Here is a 20,569-nt window from a genome sequence, read left to right as displayed (position 1 = left end):
CGAAATTATAGCAGATTGTTGATTTTCCTTCTTTTGATTTGAGACCCAAATAATACCAATGCAAATATAAGGTAAAAGTCGGAGTCAGCCTTTTCCCGCCATATTTTAAATATGAAATATCTCGAAAAGGAGGTCCATGAGCTATCAATATTTTTTGCTTATTTTGATTCTTCACCAATGCTCTTTTAACTTATAGTATCAATTTTAAATTCTTGATTTTTTGAATTTCACAAACCCTCACCTAAGTACATCCTTAAGGTAAAATATTTGGAAAGCTGTGAAATTTGCAAAATTTGGTTGAATAGATAGGGATTTTGAATTGGTGGTCTGACACCTGTACAGCATATTTTTGTCTCCTCTCTGTTACCATTGCAATACAATTGATATTGCAATCGTGTACATCAGATTTGTATTTGATTAACATATTGCATCTGTCGTACCGATAACCGGTAATAGGATGTGATGATGGATAAAATAAATGGAACAATTTTTGTTTGGCTGTATACCGGATAAATATACGCCTCGTTAATCCTATGGAGTGCTTTTGAAGAAAAGATAATTTCCATCCGGGTATTTAATTCCCCAAGTACTTTGTATCTATTGTATGGGATATAATCTTATTTTGTTGATTTCCGGATCTGCGGCTGCATTTTCAAATTGGAAACAAATACTTCTTAATTATGTATACTCTTATTGGAAAAGGGGGGGGGGGGGGGGGGGGGGGGGTATTTTTCGAACTTTTAACAATTTTTCCGTAAGGCAAAGGAATGATTCTTGCTAGATATACTATTTCGAGCAGCACAATAAGATCTGCTGGAACGTTTATAGTGTCCGATATATTTAACATCAGCCGCCACATATCACCAGCCAAAAGAAGCTAGTTTGCTTAGTAAAATGTTTGCAAGACTTTACATACAATGTAACAAGTATTTTTAAAGCATTCATTAGTGTGTTACTAGTCTTAGTAAAATTATATCCGAGACTACTGTATTAGAGTAATTTTGATAAGGATATACTAGTACATCTTCACGATTTTGAAGTTCTTCTATGACTATTGAAAAAAGAGTTAACAATCTTAAATCTCTCAGATCGGTTCTTCGTGTCTTCGTCTTTTTGTTAGTTGTTTTGTGTGCTTGGAATCGATATAATGGGTTATTCAACTGATTGTTATACTGAGTTTTGTTTGTTATGTTGTTCTGTTACACCACTGTACCAGATTAAGGGAAGGGTGAACCCCGCTACATTATGTATGTGTCTGTCCAAAGTCAGGAGCCTGTAATGCAGTGGTTGTCGTTTGTTGCTGTATGTCATATGTGTTTTTTGTTTATTGTTTTGTACATAAATCAGACCGTTAGTTTACTAGTTTCAATTGTTTTACAATTGTCGTGTCAGGGCCTTGTATAGCTTGCTATGCGCAGAGACATGTATATATAGTGAACTATGTGTCTCCTGCTATGTGGTTTTGCTTATTGATGAAGACTGTATGATAACCTATAGTTGCTAACTTTTACGTTATTTGGACTCTGGCGAAATTAAAGTGTCTCATTTGCAATCATTCTACATCTTCTTATTTTAACATTAGAAATAAATAACTGTAATGTCGAGACTATAACATCCCTCTAAATCAAAATCTACACGTGATTATTTGCAATTCAAGTATTTATTATAAAGTGAAAAATTTTGCTTAAAATTGTAAAAAAATATTTCCCTGTCTGTACCATTGTGGCCAATAACGCCCCCTTTTTTCTCGGAACCTGGATCCACCATTACTGGTGACAATTGATCTGATTTATATAGTTCTTGTACTAAATACATTCTAATCTAACATTATGTTTTAAAAAAATGTCATGAGTTTTTTTTTATAAATTTGAATTAATACATGACTGATTGTCCTCTAATTATCTTGTAAGTCTTTTACGGATTATTTTGAATTATAAGAAATGAAATTGTAATAACAATATTCAAAGACAAGTTCTCAAATATAAAAAAAAGTTAAAATTCATTATACTTTAAATTGGATTGTTGGTATTCTATTACATATTCTGGGTACACTTGATCGAAAGTGAAAATGACGAATATATTCGGATTCCGCACATTATCTACACATGAGTCGAAAAGTTCGAAGGGATCAGAGGGCTTCCTTGAAGGAGGACGAACAAACGACGTTTCACCAAGGGTATATTCTCCAGCTAAAACTCGAACAACAAACATGCGTTTTTTTCTTCCAAAATCCGTGTAACTGTCGGCAGTTTGAGCCATTTTCGCAAAATAACTGCCTTTGCCGTATTTATGACCTATTTTACTACCACTGAACCGGAAGTCGAAGCCTTGGCGACATATTGCATCAACTAAATCTTCATTGGTACCATGAAATAGTTGTAGTTCCATTACATTACCACCAAATGTTTTCCTCATATTCATTTTTTCTCTTTTACTACAAAAATTCAATTTGTACATTATTACAAAAGAATTTAGGATTTTGACTTCTACTACAGAATCTCTATTTTTAAATATGTTCTACTCAAAACGAATGATTTTCATCTTCACGGTGTCTTTTTTAAATAGCCCGATATCCAAAATTGGATTCTTAAAATGTTACATACGAAACGCAAAAAAAACCAGTAAAAAAACACATTTTTTTTTAATAAGTGAAGTAAGACATATTTTCGTTACAATACTACAATACTATAAAAACGGATGGATATTAATCTTTAAACATTCTAGACACTGTGATCTTACAACAAAAGTATAATGATAACGTTCATCAAAAAGTTTTTTAATCTAGGAAGAGAGATGTAAGGGACAATTCCTAAATTTGGAAATTTTATCAATAACAATTCCTTGAAAATACAGCACTTTGCATTAAATTCCTACAAGTTGAATCAATCTTATAAAATCGTAATATATTGTATATATTACAGTGTCTTCGAAAATTATTGTCATTTGTAATTTTGTATTTAATATTATACTTCTGACAAGACTTTACGACCCGACAACCATTTGACTATATGGGCTAACAGGTATATAACTACGATCTAACAGTCTAATGACAATGCTCTGGAAGTCAGAATGATGATTACATGGACTGATAAACCATATTACAATACGGCCTGCCAGGACGATATCTATACTGTTTGACCACCCGATGACTATACAGACCCAGTTAAAGTCAGAATGAAATGACTATACTGTCTGACAGTCAAATGACTACACGATCCTGACAGCGATGACTATACAGACCCAGTTAAAACCAGAATGAAATGACTATACTGTCTGACAGTCAAATGACTACACGATCCTGACATACAAGAATCAATGGTCTGACAGTCATACACGTATGTCTATACGGCCTGACAGTCAGATGACGAAACGGTCTGGCAGCTACATGACTTTACGACAGTCAAATGGGTATACGGTCTGACAGCCAGATACAATGTAACTATACTATCTGACTGTTAGATAACTATACTATCTGACTGCTAGATAACTATACTATCTGACTGCTATAGATGACTATACGATCTGACAGCCGGATGACTTTATGGTTTGACAGTCAGTTGACTATATGGTCTGATAGTCAAACGACTATACGAACTGACAGCTAGATGAATCAATGGCCTGACAGTCAGATGATAATACGTTTATATGTTTTAAAGTTTTGAAATTGTATTGTTGGGATGCTGTTTTCATTTCATCTTCCTTCTTCTTTGTTTGTTTTCACATGTCAGCGAATTTTTTAATTTTATTTATGAAAATGACATATACTAGGAAAACTTACCTCACATAATTCATCCATAATTCGCCGTTTTCAATCCTTTTTATGGATACAATATTGCATGACTTTGGCATTGTTTCAAAAAACATTTTCCTTATCGTGCAGCCTTCAGGACCGGTCTTTTGACATTCTACCTGAATGACAAAGCGCATTTGTATAGAAGTAGAAATAAACACGTAAAACTCATTCGTAAATGTCTTCAGATTGGTATTTAGGAAAAATTGTTTGGTAAATATCGTTTCTTTTTAACTATTCACCATTTGTTTAAAGTTTCAGATTTCAAATTTTTGTTTCCTTTGGCAAAAACAATTACTCCGTTAGTCCATCCATTACATCCACGAATTTATGAATTCATTCATATTAAGATTTTTCCTTATAAAATGTACATAATTCATTCATCCTTCCTTCCACCCAGCAACCCATCCACCATAAAGAGGGGAGTCGTCATGAAGCCAATTTTACAACATAATTTTGATGGGAAAACAATCTTTTTCTTAACATCTTTTATTTAATTGAAAATAGATAGATACAAAATCTCATTAATGTATAATTCAATAGCAAAGTATTTTGTATATATATTTTTATACCTATTTAACTCTATAAATTTTTTCTAGTTTTAAAAGTGGTACTGAAAAGACTAATTTGAAATCTTGTATCAATTTTATATGCTATTGTAAGAAAATGATGTTACAACATTAACCGGCTTCTAAAATGTTTTTAAATGAATGATCAATATATATATGTAATTTGAAGTTAATATTTGTACTATACGAACTTATTTCACTATCTGGACTACGAACCAAACTATAATGATGGATTAAGTCTTCTGACCGGCGTCTTTTATCGAAAGTCCATGATGACGGTATATGAGATGCTTGATCATAGGACAGTGGTGTTAGAACTAAAGTGGAACATGATGTAGATCTCTTCATAGTACCAGTATCAGATGACCTGCAATGGTACAGGATTGTAGAATTATTATATGAGTATTGAAATTTTATAAAAAAAGATTTCCATGGTGGGAAAAATACCATGGGGCAATCAAAATTCCGAAGTAAATGAAAAAAGACTATATGAAAAGATGAAAATACTATACAAAAAACTATACATAAAGATTTAAGATAGAGTATAATTTATGAAGTATGAAAAGCGTAATGATAATTAATAAAGGTGCAAGAAAATGGTTTCAAAAAACAGAAATTACATTGCTTCCTTGGAACAAATACGAAAATATGAAATAAAATATCAAAATTACAGCACCGGAATTACAGTTCGTCATCTTGAAAGTCTTCAACCAAATGATATTGAGTTTTTCACATGCATATTACAACAAATGATCCTATATAGGAGTTGGGTTTGTACCAGAGGAAGACCTCAAATTCTTTGACGAGCGAAAATGTGTCGTTTCCAATAGTATTAACAATATAGGAACTTTTTAATGCATATTATACAGTTAGTTTACAATTATTGCTGATTTCCTAGTCAATAGGTGGTTGTAATTAAGCTTCAGGTTTCTGGTTACAGATGAGAGAATTGGTAGGAAAATTTTACCCGTTAGTTTTTGATATTATAAAAATTAATGTTGTTTTAGTTCACGCTGCTGACCGTTTTATATTACTGTTAAGATGTCAGCTTATATGTTGTCGAAGGCATTCCATTTATAATCACAGTATAAAGGTCAGATTGTTATCTGATGCATACCCATAACATGGTTAACGTTCTTTCTACCTTATTATAATAATGATGATTTAAAATATCGTTAGATTCCCAAAATTAAAATAACAATCTAGATATGTGTTGTGGTACTAATAAAGTGTTCTGAAAATTAAACTGGTTGAATAAATTGTATCAGTAGGCCACATATCTTCGAGGGTAAACTAAATTATTGGGCGTCCAACTTCATCCTAATGTTTAAATTAAAATATTGAATTATAATCCTGGTACCTTTGATAACTATTTAAAAAGATCCAAACTACCGATTATTTGGACGTTAGGAAAGCTATTTGGACAAAAACTCTCAGAAGATTGTCGTCAAAATCTAATATTGTGATGCAATCAAACTGAAAGTTAAGCACCCATCTACTTAACTTCTCCTACATACTTTCTCCTTTTCAACTCCACATCTTCAGCACAAACAAATACAGGCCGTCTACGAACGCATCTTTCCGTTTTATGGACAACATTTTTCTGAACCATTTTTTGAAAGTCCATAATGTAGTCGTGTCCTCTTGTTTTGAACTTCATTTGACCACATGGGTTCTCGTGATAATTCATTTCCAAGCTCTCACTGTCCAAAATAGCAGCATAACCTGTGACATTCTGAATAGAATACCAGATAGTTTTTGTATTTAACATTTTGTCGAATTTTGATTTTACAAGATACACATTTAGGTGTTTATTTACTTTAGCAATGGCATGGTTTTGTACAACACGACGGGTGCCACATGTGATGGGAGATCTGATTACCCTTCCGGAGCACCTGAGATTACCCCCGGCTTTTGATGGGGTTCGTGTTGATCGGTCTTTAGTTTTCTATGTTGTGTTTTGTGTACTGTTCGCGTTTCGTCGTTTTTTGTTTTTTTTTTGCCATGGCATTGTCAGTTTGTTTTCGATTTATGAGTTTGAATATCCTTTTGGTGTCTTTCGCCTCATCTTCGTCATGTTTAAAGAATATGCACTGTTGACATTTAACTGTGTACACCGAGCCATCATTTAAAAATTTCTGGTGCGCGAAAAGTCAAACAACAGTCTACAAAACACTTCATTGTCCTTTAATTTCACTTTCCGTTATATAAATAATGTCATCTCACTAAATAATTCAAAGTTTGATGACTGTTGAACGCACCTATCCCATCAAACTTCAAATAAAAGATACAACAGACACAGTTAAGTCTACTTCATATCTTGACTTATATCTAAAAATGAACCAACGAGAATTGGTTGAGAACAAAACTTAACAAAAAAAGAGCTTCTGCTTCCCAATTGGGAACTTTCCATTTCTATGTAGCAACATTTCATCAGCGCCTGCAGTATATTTCTGCCAGTTGATACGATATTCCAGGGCTTGCATTTCCTATCATGATTTCCTTGATAGAGTGTTGCTGCTCACAAGGAAGCTTTTTAACCAAGAGTCCCAAGTGGTGCAGTTGAAATCAGGAGATGTGGTATGATTGCCAATGAGACAACTATCCACTAAAGTTCAAATGAGTGGATGTACTAAACTTAAATTTAAAGAAATAGAACAAATGGAATAATAAAAACAGTAAACAGCTCTCTCACAACCAAAAAAAAAAAGGCGAAAGATAATAAAGGGACATTCAAACTCATAAGTCTGAAATGAACTAATAACGGCAACGAGTTGGTTGACCGTTATGGAATATCTGTTTCACAGATGACGACAGATATGTTCCAAATGTTGCAACCACAATCCCGTCCTCTGTCCTCCAATGTGACCTACCGAATTAGACTTATCACCGGGTTTATACTCACATGAGCAACATGAGCAACACAACGGGTGCCACTAGTGGAGCCGGATCTGCTAAACATTCCAGAGAATCTGAGATCACCCTAAGTTTTTTGGTGGCGTTCATGTTTAGCAGCCTTACGTTTTCTTTGATGTGTTTTGTATACTATTGTTTGTCTTTTGGTCTTTTTTCATTGTTTGCCATGGCGTTGTCATTTTATTTTAGACTTGTTATTTAGAATGTCTCTTTGGTATCTTTCGCCTCTCTTTCATATAAAACTAAAAACCGAGCAAGAAAAACACCAGCAAAAGCCGGAAAGGGAAAACAGATCATGCTCCACATGTTGCACCCGTCATTTTGCTCGTGTTATGTACGCATTCGATGATGTCCCAATCGAGGAAATTAGGGTTTGTGGACGACAATTTGAATATACTAGGTCATATGTGACACAGATATTCCAAAACGGCCAACGAACTCGTGATGGCGTCCGTAAAACTTTGGAAGTGATGACTTTAAATTTGTCATTTGGAACCCTTGGTTCAATAGCTTTCTTGCAAGCAGAAACCCTCTATTATACAAATTATGAATGGAAAAGCAACTTCTGGAATGCCGTAGCATATAAGAGATATATGATGCAATCAATTTTAGAAGAGCTAGTCAGTTGATACAGGCACAGGGACGACCAATAAAAACTATATCATTGAAAGAAGAAACTACTTCACGGTAGCGAGAAACTTTGAGCTTATCGACTTTAATATTAAAATACCTGTCCACCGTAAATAATCCACCTTTCTCTTTGATCTTCCCAGTACCATTTGTATTCTGTTGCTAAAGGTTGAAATTTCTGAACCGCTGATGATTCGGTTGATAACCTCCTAATATTGATAATGGTTCCTTTTTTCTTCCCTGTCATTTGTATGAAATCCATATTCATTCGTATTTGCTTGCTGGAAAAGGCAGATTAAGACCAGAATTAAATTTAAAGATGCATATATTTTACGCACTTCAAACAATTTTACCCGATCAAAACAGTCGCTCCTTGTTTATAGGGGAGGGGTCAAAAACACATTTGTTGCCCCTTGTTCCCCGGCTCCTACGTTCCTGTGGGTTCCTTAAAACATGTTAATATTTGTTTTTGATTGGTTTATTTTCAATCCAATTTAACCTAACCGTTAGGAGGTCTTTAGCCAGCCTTATACTATACTTTTTCGAAATTTCATTGCATTTTTCAATTTATGTAATAGAAATTCCTTCCGGGCTTGTGTGATTTCCATTTTTCAGTCAGTCTGAATAAAATATAAGAGATTTTTTATAAGTTATAGTGGTGGCTATTTTTGAAGAGGACTAGAGTAATCAACCAAAAATGTAAAAGGAATTGTATCCAAATTATTATATTTTCAGCAAAGCAGCCATGTCGGTTAGATTATGCAATTATCGAACATTACTTAAAATCTAACCAAGGAAATATTTTTTCTAAACTTGAATTGGTGTCAAATTTCAATTTTATTGACAGTGGCTGTTATGTTTAAAGGCGATTATGGCCATCAAACATAATGTTATTGCCTACAAGTTTGATAGCAGTTGGTCCAATTCAAGATTATTTTTTTAATGAATTATGTTGGTTGATTGGTCAACATTTTATTTTTGGAAATAAATGCCGTAATGGTTTGACATGGGTGTTATCAAGTTTAGTAGTTTTCATTACGGGTGATGCAGGCCTAGCTATGTCACAATTGGTACAGTGGTTTCCGATGGGAAGACTTCTAAAACTGTTTAGGATGGACGTCAAGTGATTTCAATAGTTCACGTTGGACATTTGACCCAGGTAAGTAGAGCAGCTGCCTTAAATGCAACAAGAAAATGAATACGGAGCATAACAAATAACCATGACCTGAAATATCCTAAACAGTGATTAAATATTAAATAAAGTTTGCAATGCGTCACTTTTTCGAAGGCAGAACCATCGAATCATCTCGGTATGAAATATTTAACCTTTTACAGATAATTATATGATAAAATATGCCTACCTACCCATACGACTTAAAGCAATTAACATAATACATATCACAGTAAATACCAAAAACTCTTACCAACAGACAATGTTATACACATCCACAGAACACATATATGAAACTACATACAAAAGTCACCATTATAAACATCACATTAACCATATCATATCTCTAAACATCAGACATTATATATACACATCAACAGAACACGCATATAAAACCGTATAAGCAGTCAAATATACATAACATTACGCAGACCATACCTAACCTCTATACACCAGTCAACATTGTACACATCCACAGACCATACCTAAACTCTATACATCAGTCAACATTGTACACACCCACGGACCATACCTAAACTCTATACACCAGTCAACATTGTACACATCCACATACCATACCTAAACTCTATACATCAGTCAACATTGAACACATTCACATACCACACCTAAACTCTATACATCAGTCAACATTGTACACACCCACGGACCATACCTATAAAACTGTATACAATAAGAAACACTATAAACGACACAGAACATAACCAAACGTTAACGTACTCTATATAACAGTCAACATTATACACATCTACAGAACACGTGTATACAAAACTGTTTATGTCAGTCAACATTATAAACATCCATGCATGCATAGAACACATATATCAAACTATATAACAGACAACATTATACATATCAGTAGAACACACCTATAAAAATGTATATAGTAGTCAACATTATAAATTCACAGAATATCCTTAACTTCTATACACAGTACATACCCATACTGTGTGACAGCAGTTGACAATGCACACATCACAGTACATACCCAAACTGTATACAGCAGTCAACAGTGTACACATCACAGTATTTCTGTTCTATCTCCACGTTTGTCGCTGGTCTGTAATCAGTCCATTTGCCTCTTGTGTCTTTAAACTGCCATTGATACATACTAGCTTTATGCTGCATGTTACATCTAGCTCCGTATCGACAATTTCCTCTCAAATAATAGATGCATATTTCTTCAGATTCTGCCTGTAGTGGTTCGTCTATGTCACAACTACATGCTACTGATAAACTCGACATTCCCGTAAACAGGCTTGGGTTTGATTTTGATCTGTAAAAAAGATGTAAACGTATCTACTAATGTCAATATTGTGCTGCCCCCCAAAAAATGAATACCTTTTTTCTAGCTTTAGCATTGAGTTAGTAGTACTATATTTTATCAGCATTACCAAATAGTTGAAATTCAAATTCTCTGCGGTGTCATAGATGTATTTTATTGAAGAAAGCGGTGTGATAATTGTAGCTTCATATGTACATGCATCAAAATAAATTATAACTAACCTGATCATGCCAGTATTCTGAGTTGTGATTTTGCTATATATGCTTTATCTTCATTACCTGATCATGCCGTGATCCTTTGGTTGTAATCGTTCCGAAGTCACTGGTACCTCATCGTTAGTATCACAGACTACATCTTAATTACCTGATCATGCCATTGCTGGGTTATGATCGTGCCACAGTTACTGTAACTTCATTGTTTGTATCACGTGCACTGACTACACCTTCATTACCTGATCATTCCACGATTCCTGGGTTGCGAACGTGCCACGGTTATTGGTACTTCATCGTCTGTATCACTGACTACACTTTCATTACATGATCATTCCACGATTCCTGGGTTGTGAACTTGCCACGGTTATTGGTACTTCATCGTCTGTATCACTGTTTACACCTTCATTACCTGATCATTCCACGATTCCTGGGTTGTGAACTTGCCTCGGTTATTGGTACTTCATCTTCTGTATCACTGACTAGCCCTTCATCACCTAATCATTCCATGATTCCTGGTTCTTCATCGTCTGTATCACTGACAACTCTTCATTACCTGATCATGCCACGATTCCTGGGTTGTGAACGTGCCACGGTTATTGGTACTTCATCGTCTGTATCACTGACAACTCTTCATTACCTGATCATTCCACGATTCCTGGGTTGTGAACGTGCCACGGTTATTGGTATCTCATCGTCTGTATCACTGACAACTCTTCATTACCTGATCATGCCACGATTCCTGGGTTGTGGTCGTGCCTGAGGTACTAGTACTTCATCGTCTGAATCACTGACGTCATCGTCCGAGTCCTCAGTGAAACACTCTTTCAATTCTTCTACAATGTCTCTTGCACTCTGTTTTATATTGATGCCATATTTTACTAGAAGTTCTAGAAAATGAAAGATGTGAAATTGAATATGAAAATAATAAACAAACGTTATTAAAAATCGCAAATCGTAAACGTACTTCAGGAATGAACTTGTAAAGATTGTTTGCTCGTAACATTTTTTTCTTCATTACTTTCTAATATGTTTTACTCGTCATTCGCCTTAATAAGGAATGCATTTACCTTTTTAACGTCCAATGCCATTTTATGTTAAAAAATGTAAATGCTGATATTCTAGAAACTAAAATATTTACATTTTTTCCCCATTATTTTGTTAAGTTGTATATTATCTGATGAACAATTGCACATGCAACAAAATACATTCATAATTTCTATTCACATAATATTCAATATCTAAATACAAAATATTCCAATTCTTTAATTTGAGGTTATAAAAAAAGGAAACACAAACTATTCGATAATAAGATAAAAATTCTACCTTTCAATTGAGGCTGGAAAATGTTATGATTTTGTCTGCATCTCCTTCCAAAACGACATGATCCGGTAACATAAGGTTTACAAATATGCAGAAATTTACATCCAGCTTCCTTTGAACAGCCTTTTTCTAAGTTGTAAAATTTGCATATTGGTGGTCGTGTCACCTGACATCTATTTCTAGGGCTTTTAAATAGATTTCTTAGCTCCTCAACATCTATTTCAACCAAGTCGTGATATTCTAAAAGTGCCTTGTTATAGTCGGATTTCAAATTGTGACCAAAACGACACCTAGATCCTTTAACGGTGCAAGAATTTGATAACAGATAATATTTACAGATGTGTAATTTATTGCAAGTTTTATCGCATCTTTTCCGTATTCCGCTGTGCGATGGACACAGCTCTAATGTCGTTTTTGCTCTGATCAATTTTGAATTATAACGGTCTTCCACAAAAAAGTTGCTATCGAATTTTTGTAGCAGAGGTAGAAAGGAAAACCGAAACTTTCTTCCAAGACTTTTCTCTACATTTTCTTTTAGTTCTTCAATAGTCAAACTATCATTTTCTTCTTTGCAGAGATGCTGAATAGCAGCGTTGACGATCTGAAGATCATACTTCTTTAAATTTCGTTCTGGCTTGGGTGGTAGTTCTCTTAAGCTTGCCATAACTAATTCGGAATGGCGATTGCTTGCATGAAGAAATGCTATTTGTATGATTTGCACATCATTACACAGGTTTAACCTAAAATAACACACACAAAAAAATCATGCGGCAGTTCAGAAGTCTCATTCCATGAATTTTTTAAAGATTATTTTCTCTAAAACAAAGATCATTTCATGAAAAAATTGGAACGGCGGAATGGATGATGGATAGTGGGATTTGATGTTTTGACGTATTCTCAATCAGATTAAAATTCAGATCTGTCGGAACTCGCGTGATTGTCGAACACCATAATGAAAACAGAGATCTATATCATAATTAGATTGGTGTACGGAAACAAGTATGTATGAACGCGTAAATAAACTCATCATAGATACCAGGATTAGGATTGTGTACGCCAAACGCGCGTTTCGCCTACATAAGACTCAGCAATCACGCTCGAATACGAAAATCATTAAACACTGAAAAATTATTGAATTAATCAAACCCCTTAAATAGTGCATGGAAGTACCATATTGTCAATATAATACTTATCATATTGTCAATATGATACTTCAATAAATATTGCAAGTCCGCCATAAAGAGACTTCGGATATTATATTTATTCTTTACTTTCCAGAACATTTGTAATTATTATGTTACTTCATGAGCGATGGTCCGCTGTCTTGGTCACATGAATTATTGTAGAGAGAATCTAATGGAAAATGATTAAACTGCTTTTTATGAGTCAATATCTTTGATTGTTATCAATTAAACATCAGTCTTTCGTTTAAAAAAAAACACAATTAATATATATACTGGCTTCTCTTGGGGGGAAATCACCCGAGTTCGATCGATCGGCATAGGGTACATCGTCGACTTGGTATAGTACAGACTCGTTTGCATTAAAGTGGTGGGTTAAGGCAGCTGTTTCATCAGAACCATATCCCCACTTGTATGACAAAACAATCGGTTCAAACCAGTAGAACTGTGAGCTATTGCTCACTAATGATACCTCGTGTTAAGTTTTCGGCAACCAGGAAGATGAAGAGAACAGAATCTGAAAACGCATTACATGTTAAAGTATGTTCACATGAAGCCTGGTAACAAATTTCATGAAGCTTTTTTTTTGCAACTTGCAAGAAAAATGCGACTAAATTTCGTACATGGCCTATATGTGTAGAATAATATATAAGTATTCTGTAAACAGGAAGTTGACGAGAAAGGAATCGTGATTTATATCACAAAACGAAAACTGTACATCCGAAATCAAAACTTAACAATTCAATCACAAATAATACATGTTACCAGTAAACCGTTTTATCGGTGTTCCCACTATCTATATCACACTGCAGCTCTTCATACAGTTGCATATCACGGCCTTGTGACGTCAAAGACGTTGACCCGGACCTTAATAACTTTGAACCGGACAAATCACCGACGTCATAATGAATTAACCTGTTCGCTGGTGAAACAAAGAAAAACACTTGTTTCTGTCATGCAAATTATACAAATACAATCCGATGAATCGATTATCAGATTTTCTTCATATTGATATTGTAAAATATCAGCTACTCGACACAATATGATGCTTTTTTTAACTCGTTCGCTGCGCTCACTCGATGAAAGCTTCATATTGTGACTCGCGGCAGATAATTTACAATATCAATATGCAGACAACCTGATAAGCGGTACTTATCAGACAAAACCTCAACGAATTGTAATCTGACCTTAAATCAATTATGGGTGAATAAATGTGATTGCGTAGTTTACATTCAACAGTAAATCTTATGTTTTACCAGTCTTCACGACGCCTATTAGGTATGGAGTTCAAACCTTTTTTGTACAAGCCCGGCCTTTATCACAAAATCCTAACATAAAAGCTTTTTTTATATCAATTGTTCTTCTATCGTTTGCATTTTTCGTTTCAGAGTTCTCAGATTTTCCATTTTTGAGATTTCTGGAACGGCGTTGTATCAGTAATGAACAAATAGAACACTTCAATAAAATTGTATGAAATAAAAAAAATAATAATAAAATTTGAAAGTTAACATGGTTAACATCGAATCAAATTTGAGTATTTGTTTTGTTTAGCTCGATCGGGGATTCCTCAACCACCCAGGTGATTAGTTTTAAATCTATTTGTTAACAGGCTAAGTATAAATTCCAGGATACATGTTTATCATTTGCTTAATATGTAGTTTTGTTTACGTGGCAGACAAGTAGAATGTAAGCGGAAGTAATCATCTATATATGCAGTACACATGTTCAATTTTGAGTATTAACATTAATATAAATATATATAAACAAACTTACCATTTAGAGGTTATAATTACAAAAGATATATAAATTCAAATGCGGAAAAAATGTACTTTTTACTGCAATCGAAATATTAAAACAAAATACTTTTTACTGCAAAAACTGACACGAAAGATAACCCAGGTAAATTAGATGCACCTTGAACTTCGATGACATAGAAATATTAATCACTATATGTACTTGCCATCCCGAACACATTTGAAGGGGCTCCCTAAGCAAGTCTTCGATACTCTGATAGCACGAGATCAACTGTCCGAAACTTCAATACTGAAAAAATAAACAACACATGTTGTTTTATATTATATTTCAACTGGCTTATATAACTATATAAGCCAGTTGAAATATGATAAAAATGATTGATCATAAATTTCCTAGAATTTCCTTCTTCCTTCTTCAAAATAAGAATCAATTCCCTTAAAAGATCATATATATATATATAGCTACTGGTAAGAAAACATAGATAAAACTGTATGAAAATGAAGGATTATTTTTTTATTTCCATCTTACTTTGTTAGTCAGGAATATAAATCTCCGGGAAAATGCATGATGTGTCTCCATTACATGTTTGATGATGTTTTACGAAAAGTCCTGAAAAAAGCTGCATTTAGGATAAAAAGTAAAATCACAAAAATACTGAACTCCGAGGAAAATTCAAAACGGAAAGTCCCTAATCAAATGGCAAAATCAAATGATAAAACACATCAAACGAATGGACAACAACTGTCATATTCCTGACTTGTTACAGGCATTTTCAAATGTAGAAAATGGTGGATTAAACCTGGTTTTATAGCGCTAAACCTCTCACTTGTACGACAGTCGCATCAATTTCCATTATATTGACAATGATGCGTTAACAAAATGTCACAAATAGGGGTACAAAAACAACTGACATGATATGCGGCAGAACCAACAATAAAACATGTGACCGTGATAAATATGTTGGATTTCTTAACTAGACTTCTTTATATATATTTTTTTACTGTATATAATGAGGGCTTTGTCATCGTGCTTTCCAACAGTTAGCTGATAAATTAATATTAGCAACATTTGAAGCAGGCTGAACATTTCAGCGTGTGCACTCTTGGTGTTTTTCTGGTTTTTTTTAAACCTAGATGCATCACCACTAGATAGAAAGTCTGTTTGTCCACAGTTTCTGAACATATTTTATAGGATTTGGCTCTTTTAGGTCCTTTTTTGGTCATAGAGCTCTTCGACTGTTTCGGTTTTTATACATCCTTGGCTTTCAAATATTTGGCTTTGAGCGTTCCTGGTGAAGGTAAATCCAGAAAGCGCTTCGGACACATGACATTTATAACGTGTAGTTTTTCTTTTTTTTAATTGATATACTTCCTCTTAATGAATTCTGAAATTGTACTTAAAACAGGCCTGCTACTCCCTGATACAATTACGCAGATGGTCCAATGTGTTTTGTGGATGTTAGCTTTTCTAACTCTTGATCTCGGGCATAAGATATTTATAAAGTCATTCCAGAAAATCACATATCGGTCGTACCGAAATTGATATCAACATTTATATTCAAACACTAATATAATTATACATGTATTACAATAAATAGTTTAAATAATTGTTTATGTCCGAAGCGCTTTTGTGGATTTACATTCATCAGAACGCTTAAATAAAAACATTTCAATGTCAAGGTTGTATAAGACCTAAACATGTGAACAGCTATATAACCAAAAAGGACTGACAAAATAGCTTAATCCATATAAGGTGGAACCTCAGTTTCTTTATAATATCTGAATGTAACAACGGATTTTTTTTAAATTGTTCGCAAAGCTTGCCAGTATCGACGGAAATTTGATGATGTTCCAGTGACAGTGTGTGCAATGTGAGGATCTGATTCTCGCATGCGTCTTGTTAATGTAAATGTATGACAAACTTGAGACTTTGAGAATGAAGAAGAGATGTTAAGTTTTTATATATGCGGCCAGTCAGTTGCTACTTAAATATCCAAATACAAGATTTCGAGGAAGAGCTTGATTGCTTAACGCCTAGTGGTTAAATATGTCATGCACATGCATTCATATTTCTAAAAAAAAAGAAAGAATACATAAAGCTACTGCATGATGATAAACTCATTTCTTAATATATTCGTTAGATGGTTTAAAAATTTAAAACATTGCATGCCACAAAGTTAATTAATTCTTTTGAAAAACCCGAGATGTTATCCCTCTAACAGTTAAAGGTTGACATTCAAGGAATCCAGTCGACTATCTAACATTAAAGTTTGATGATATTCTTATTTGATAATTTAACTGCAATAAATAGGGATGATCCCTTTTAAAAAAATAAGATTAAGTAATACTTTTTTTTTTATACTTAATAACTATTAAAATTCTTGCAAAGCTAATTTTATTTTTCGTTATCGTGCTGTTTTATGATTTTTTTCCATTTTGTTTATCCTTATATTTTATTTTGCTTAACATTTACTTTATCGAGATAGAGTATACTATAAACGGTGTGTACTATGAACTTTTAAAGTTTTGGTTGTTGACGTCTTTGTCAAAGGACAAGAGGTGATAAGGGCCATGTATTGCTCCACCCCCAAATTTCATTTTGTCATTTTGTAACTCTATACCAAAGACCTTCTGAAAATGGACAGCCAACTACTACACCTTTTTTGTTAGCTTCTTTCTTTGATTTTTTGTATTTGTTTGAACTGTGTTGTCAGTTGTGATGTATATTTACACAATTTTGGCTGCAGGATGGCAATTATCCTTACATTAACCTATTACCTCCTTTTGTGTTGCTCACCCAATTTTGTCAATATAATCAGAGACTACTATAACACGCTATAGTAGTGTAGAGTACGAAGACTAGGGTACATGTATTTTATTGTGACATGTGTGATGTACATGTAAGTTTACATAGACAGGGAGAAGATATTTTTGATGTATGTTTTAATTGGTATTAATAGAGCATATTGTTTAATATTCTGTATTTTTTTATGAAAGTCTTATTATGTAGGAAACAGTAACTGTGTGAAATAACTTGTACTATATTACTTGTAATGATTGTAGTCTGAAACATATTCATAATTGAAGCAAATAAGTTTTAATTAACATTTAATTAAGTAAAGTTAGAACAATTACAATATTATGATTTTCTAGAAATATTGAATTACTGTCATTTGAATATTTGATAAACTATTTGAAGTTCATGTTATAATTTACCAGTTCATAGTAATAATCCACTGAATGTCTTGTATTTTTGTGATGATCCAATTGTAGCAACTGTAGTAGATCGTAGTAAATCTCGTAGTAAATCCACGCACCTTGCTTGAATTTTATGAATGAAATGTACTGACATGCGCAGTGGAACCCATGTGTCACTTGGGACGATTTTTCAATAAAAACACTATTTTTACGTTTCGGCAACTGTTTTCAAATACTCTTTGTAATTCCTTTTAGTATTTGTAGTCAACGTCTTCAATGTTTTGCAGATGTTAATGCTCACTATCCTTGATATTTGTCATTTTGGTTAGCCGGTGACACACATAACTTTTGGCAATGTTGTTTACGTATTGTGACTTCCGGTGAAGTTTTATTGGTGTATTTTTAGCTACTATAGAAATTTGTTTAGTACCATGCAAAATTTGTTTATTATATGACTGTTACTAAAATTGTATATTATTATGATTTTTGTAATTTATTTGAGAATTCAAATATTTCGTTGGACAGCAAGCGCGCGATCCAACAATTTTCCAACTTTGCCAACAATCCAACATTGACGTAATTTCGACGCTTGTTCGTCAGTTCTGCTTAAATCTTTGGTCGTTACAGTTAGTATTTTATTTCGCTCATCAGTAATTTTTGTCAAAATGGTTAATTTTTCTAACAAACTTCATTTTTTTTGGGGTTAAATTGTAAAGGAAAATAGTAAATTTAACGTTTTCTAAGTTAGAAAGGAATATTTCATTTTTAGCGGACTCTTAGGAGCCGGACTCTTACATTTTTGATCTTTTGCTTAAAGTATTTTATTTTTTTAGTAAATTTAGGAAAGTTCTTAAAATTGTTTTAGAATATCTTTTGGGTTAATTATCGTATTATTGCTGGCAAAGCTTTATTTCTAGTTTATCTTTTAAAGTTAGGATTATTGAAATTGTTCATTGTTTTCATGTTACTGTTAACGTTTGTCTTTTTCTAATAAATAAAATTAAATAGGAAAACATTAGGCAATTAAGGGATAATTTCCTATAGGTCTGGAAATTATAATAAACAAAACAGTTTATTTAAGGTATAAATTGTATTTTATTGTTAGTTATTCAGGAAAGGTTCTGAATATAACTAATGATAATAAACATTTTTTTATATAACTGGTGAGGTATCAGTTATTACTATTTACAAAATTGTCAGAAAGAGGTATTCTGACTAAATTCACTTGAAATTAGTATTTTCTGTAAGGGTAATTTATTTTCTTGGTAATATAGCAGGACTCAGCCTTTTAGGTATTTTTCTAACATACCAACATACAATTATATTGGTAATAGCAAGTGTTATTTTTTATTAGAATTGCACGGACAAAGTTATCCGGCAATCATAAAAATTATATTAATCATCTCTTGAGTGTAGAGATAAAATATTACATGTATACTGAATAGATTCTTGTCATATATAATCTAAAAGTCTATAATTTAAGTATCTTACTACTTAAAATTGTTGTTGTTTATCTTGAATATCAATGAAAATATCTGAGTCTTGAAATGAATAAAATATAGAAACTTATTTATGTTACTTTTAACAAATGCCTATATTATACTGACCAGTTCATATCTTGTCATATTAACTTAGCAATTTACAAACTACTCATAATTTGGAGTAAAACTTTTGGGTCAAGCATTTCAAGCCCCTGCCCGCTACATAATTTTGGCATCCACGGTGGGATTCATTAAACTTTATTGGATCCTGTGATACGAACCTTTTGAAGTGTAATAGATTATCAGTGAAATGGGTAAACCAAGGTCTGTTCGATCAAGAAAGACTGACACATATAATAGAGGACATAGTAGCCAATTAGAATCAGAAACAGAGGACAGTGAAATCCATACTCTCCACACCACTGATGACGAAACATGTCATTCTGGAAGTGATCAAGTTTATGAAGCTTCTCATGACTTGTCTGACATAGAGACTGAGGAAGAAGAAGAAACAATAATTTTAAGACCCAGATCCAAATTAAGTAAGAGACCAAGTCCTAGAAAACCTGGCTCTCCAAGAAGGTCCTCCAGATATAGAAAGCAAAATGATCTAGAAAATAAGTCAGAACCTCAAAACCAAGGTGATTCTGGGATATATGATATTATTAAAGTAGCTATACAAGATATGACTGGTCAAGTAGTATCAGCCATTCAAAATGCTTTTACTGGCATTACAAAACAATATAGGCATACTAATGCTTCAAGTGAGCAACAAAAACATGCTAAAAGTATAACAATTGCTAATAATAGTAATTCAATTTCTAAAGTTAGAAAAAGTAAACCAAGTTTTACATCTAATAGTAATTTAGATTTTACATCAGCATCTGAGTATGATGAAACTGATGATGAAATATTTAGTGATGCATGCTCTGATATGGATACTAATAGTATTGACACAGATATCGATGTTATAACCCAAAGTAAACGATCAAAATCGAAAATTGGGTTTTCCAATGCTAAACTCCCATCCTTCACAGGAAAAGA

General features: G+C 33.2%; 1 protein-coding gene across 2 annotated transcripts; it reads right to left on the bottom strand.

Moving 5' to 3' along the window:
• Positions 1-1,012: 1,012 nt before the first annotated feature.
• On the bottom strand, positions 1,013-14,999 carry LOC127719911 (protein mono-ADP-ribosyltransferase PARP12-like). Of its 2 annotated transcripts, XM_052226277.1 has the most exons (9): positions 14,866-14,999; positions 11,915-12,651; positions 11,313-11,478; positions 10,083-10,370; positions 8,006-8,186; positions 5,877-6,094; positions 4,576-4,726; positions 3,779-3,909; positions 1,013-2,434 (listed from the first exon to the last, which is right to left on the bottom strand). In XM_052226277.1, the coding sequence occupies exons 2-9, from the start codon at positions 12,573-12,575 to the stop codon at positions 1,993-1,995; spliced, it is 2,238 nt and encodes a 745-aa protein (XP_052082237.1). In that variant the 5' UTR covers positions 12,576-12,651; positions 14,866-14,999; the 3' UTR covers positions 1,013-1,992. The 2 variants fall into 2 exon arrangements, with proteins under 2 accessions (XP_052082237.1, XP_052082238.1); XM_052226278.1 differs by lacking the exons at positions 11,313-11,478; positions 11,915-12,651; positions 14,866-14,999 and adding an exon at positions 11,145-11,263.
• Positions 15,000-20,569: the final 5,570 nt, after the last annotated feature.

Source organism: Mytilus californianus, unplaced genomic scaffold, assembly GCF_021869535.1.
Source record: "Mytilus californianus isolate M0D057914Y unplaced genomic scaffold, xbMytCali1.0.p SCAF_11, whole genome shotgun sequence".
Classification (NCBI taxonomy): Eukaryota; Metazoa; Mollusca; class Bivalvia; order Mytilida; family Mytilidae; genus Mytilus; species Mytilus californianus.
The sequence above is the reverse complement of the archived record's forward strand: the minus strand, read 5'-3'. Positions and strand labels throughout refer to the sequence as shown.

Excerpts from the sequence above, each read along its gene's own strand:
- LOC127719911 (XM_052226277.1), bottom strand. The coding sequence starts at position 12,575 with ATGGCAAGCTTAAGAGAACTACCACCCAAGCCAGAACGAAATTTAAAG. Across the intron at positions 8,187-10,082 it reads GACTGCTGTATACAGTTTGG|CAAGCAAATACGAATGAATA; the intron begins GTATGTACTGTG and ends TGCCTTTTCCAG. Across the intron at positions 2,435-3,778 it reads TTATGGATGAATTATGTGAG|TAAAAGAGAAAAAATGAATA; the intron begins GTAAGTTTTCCT and ends GAATTTTTGTAG.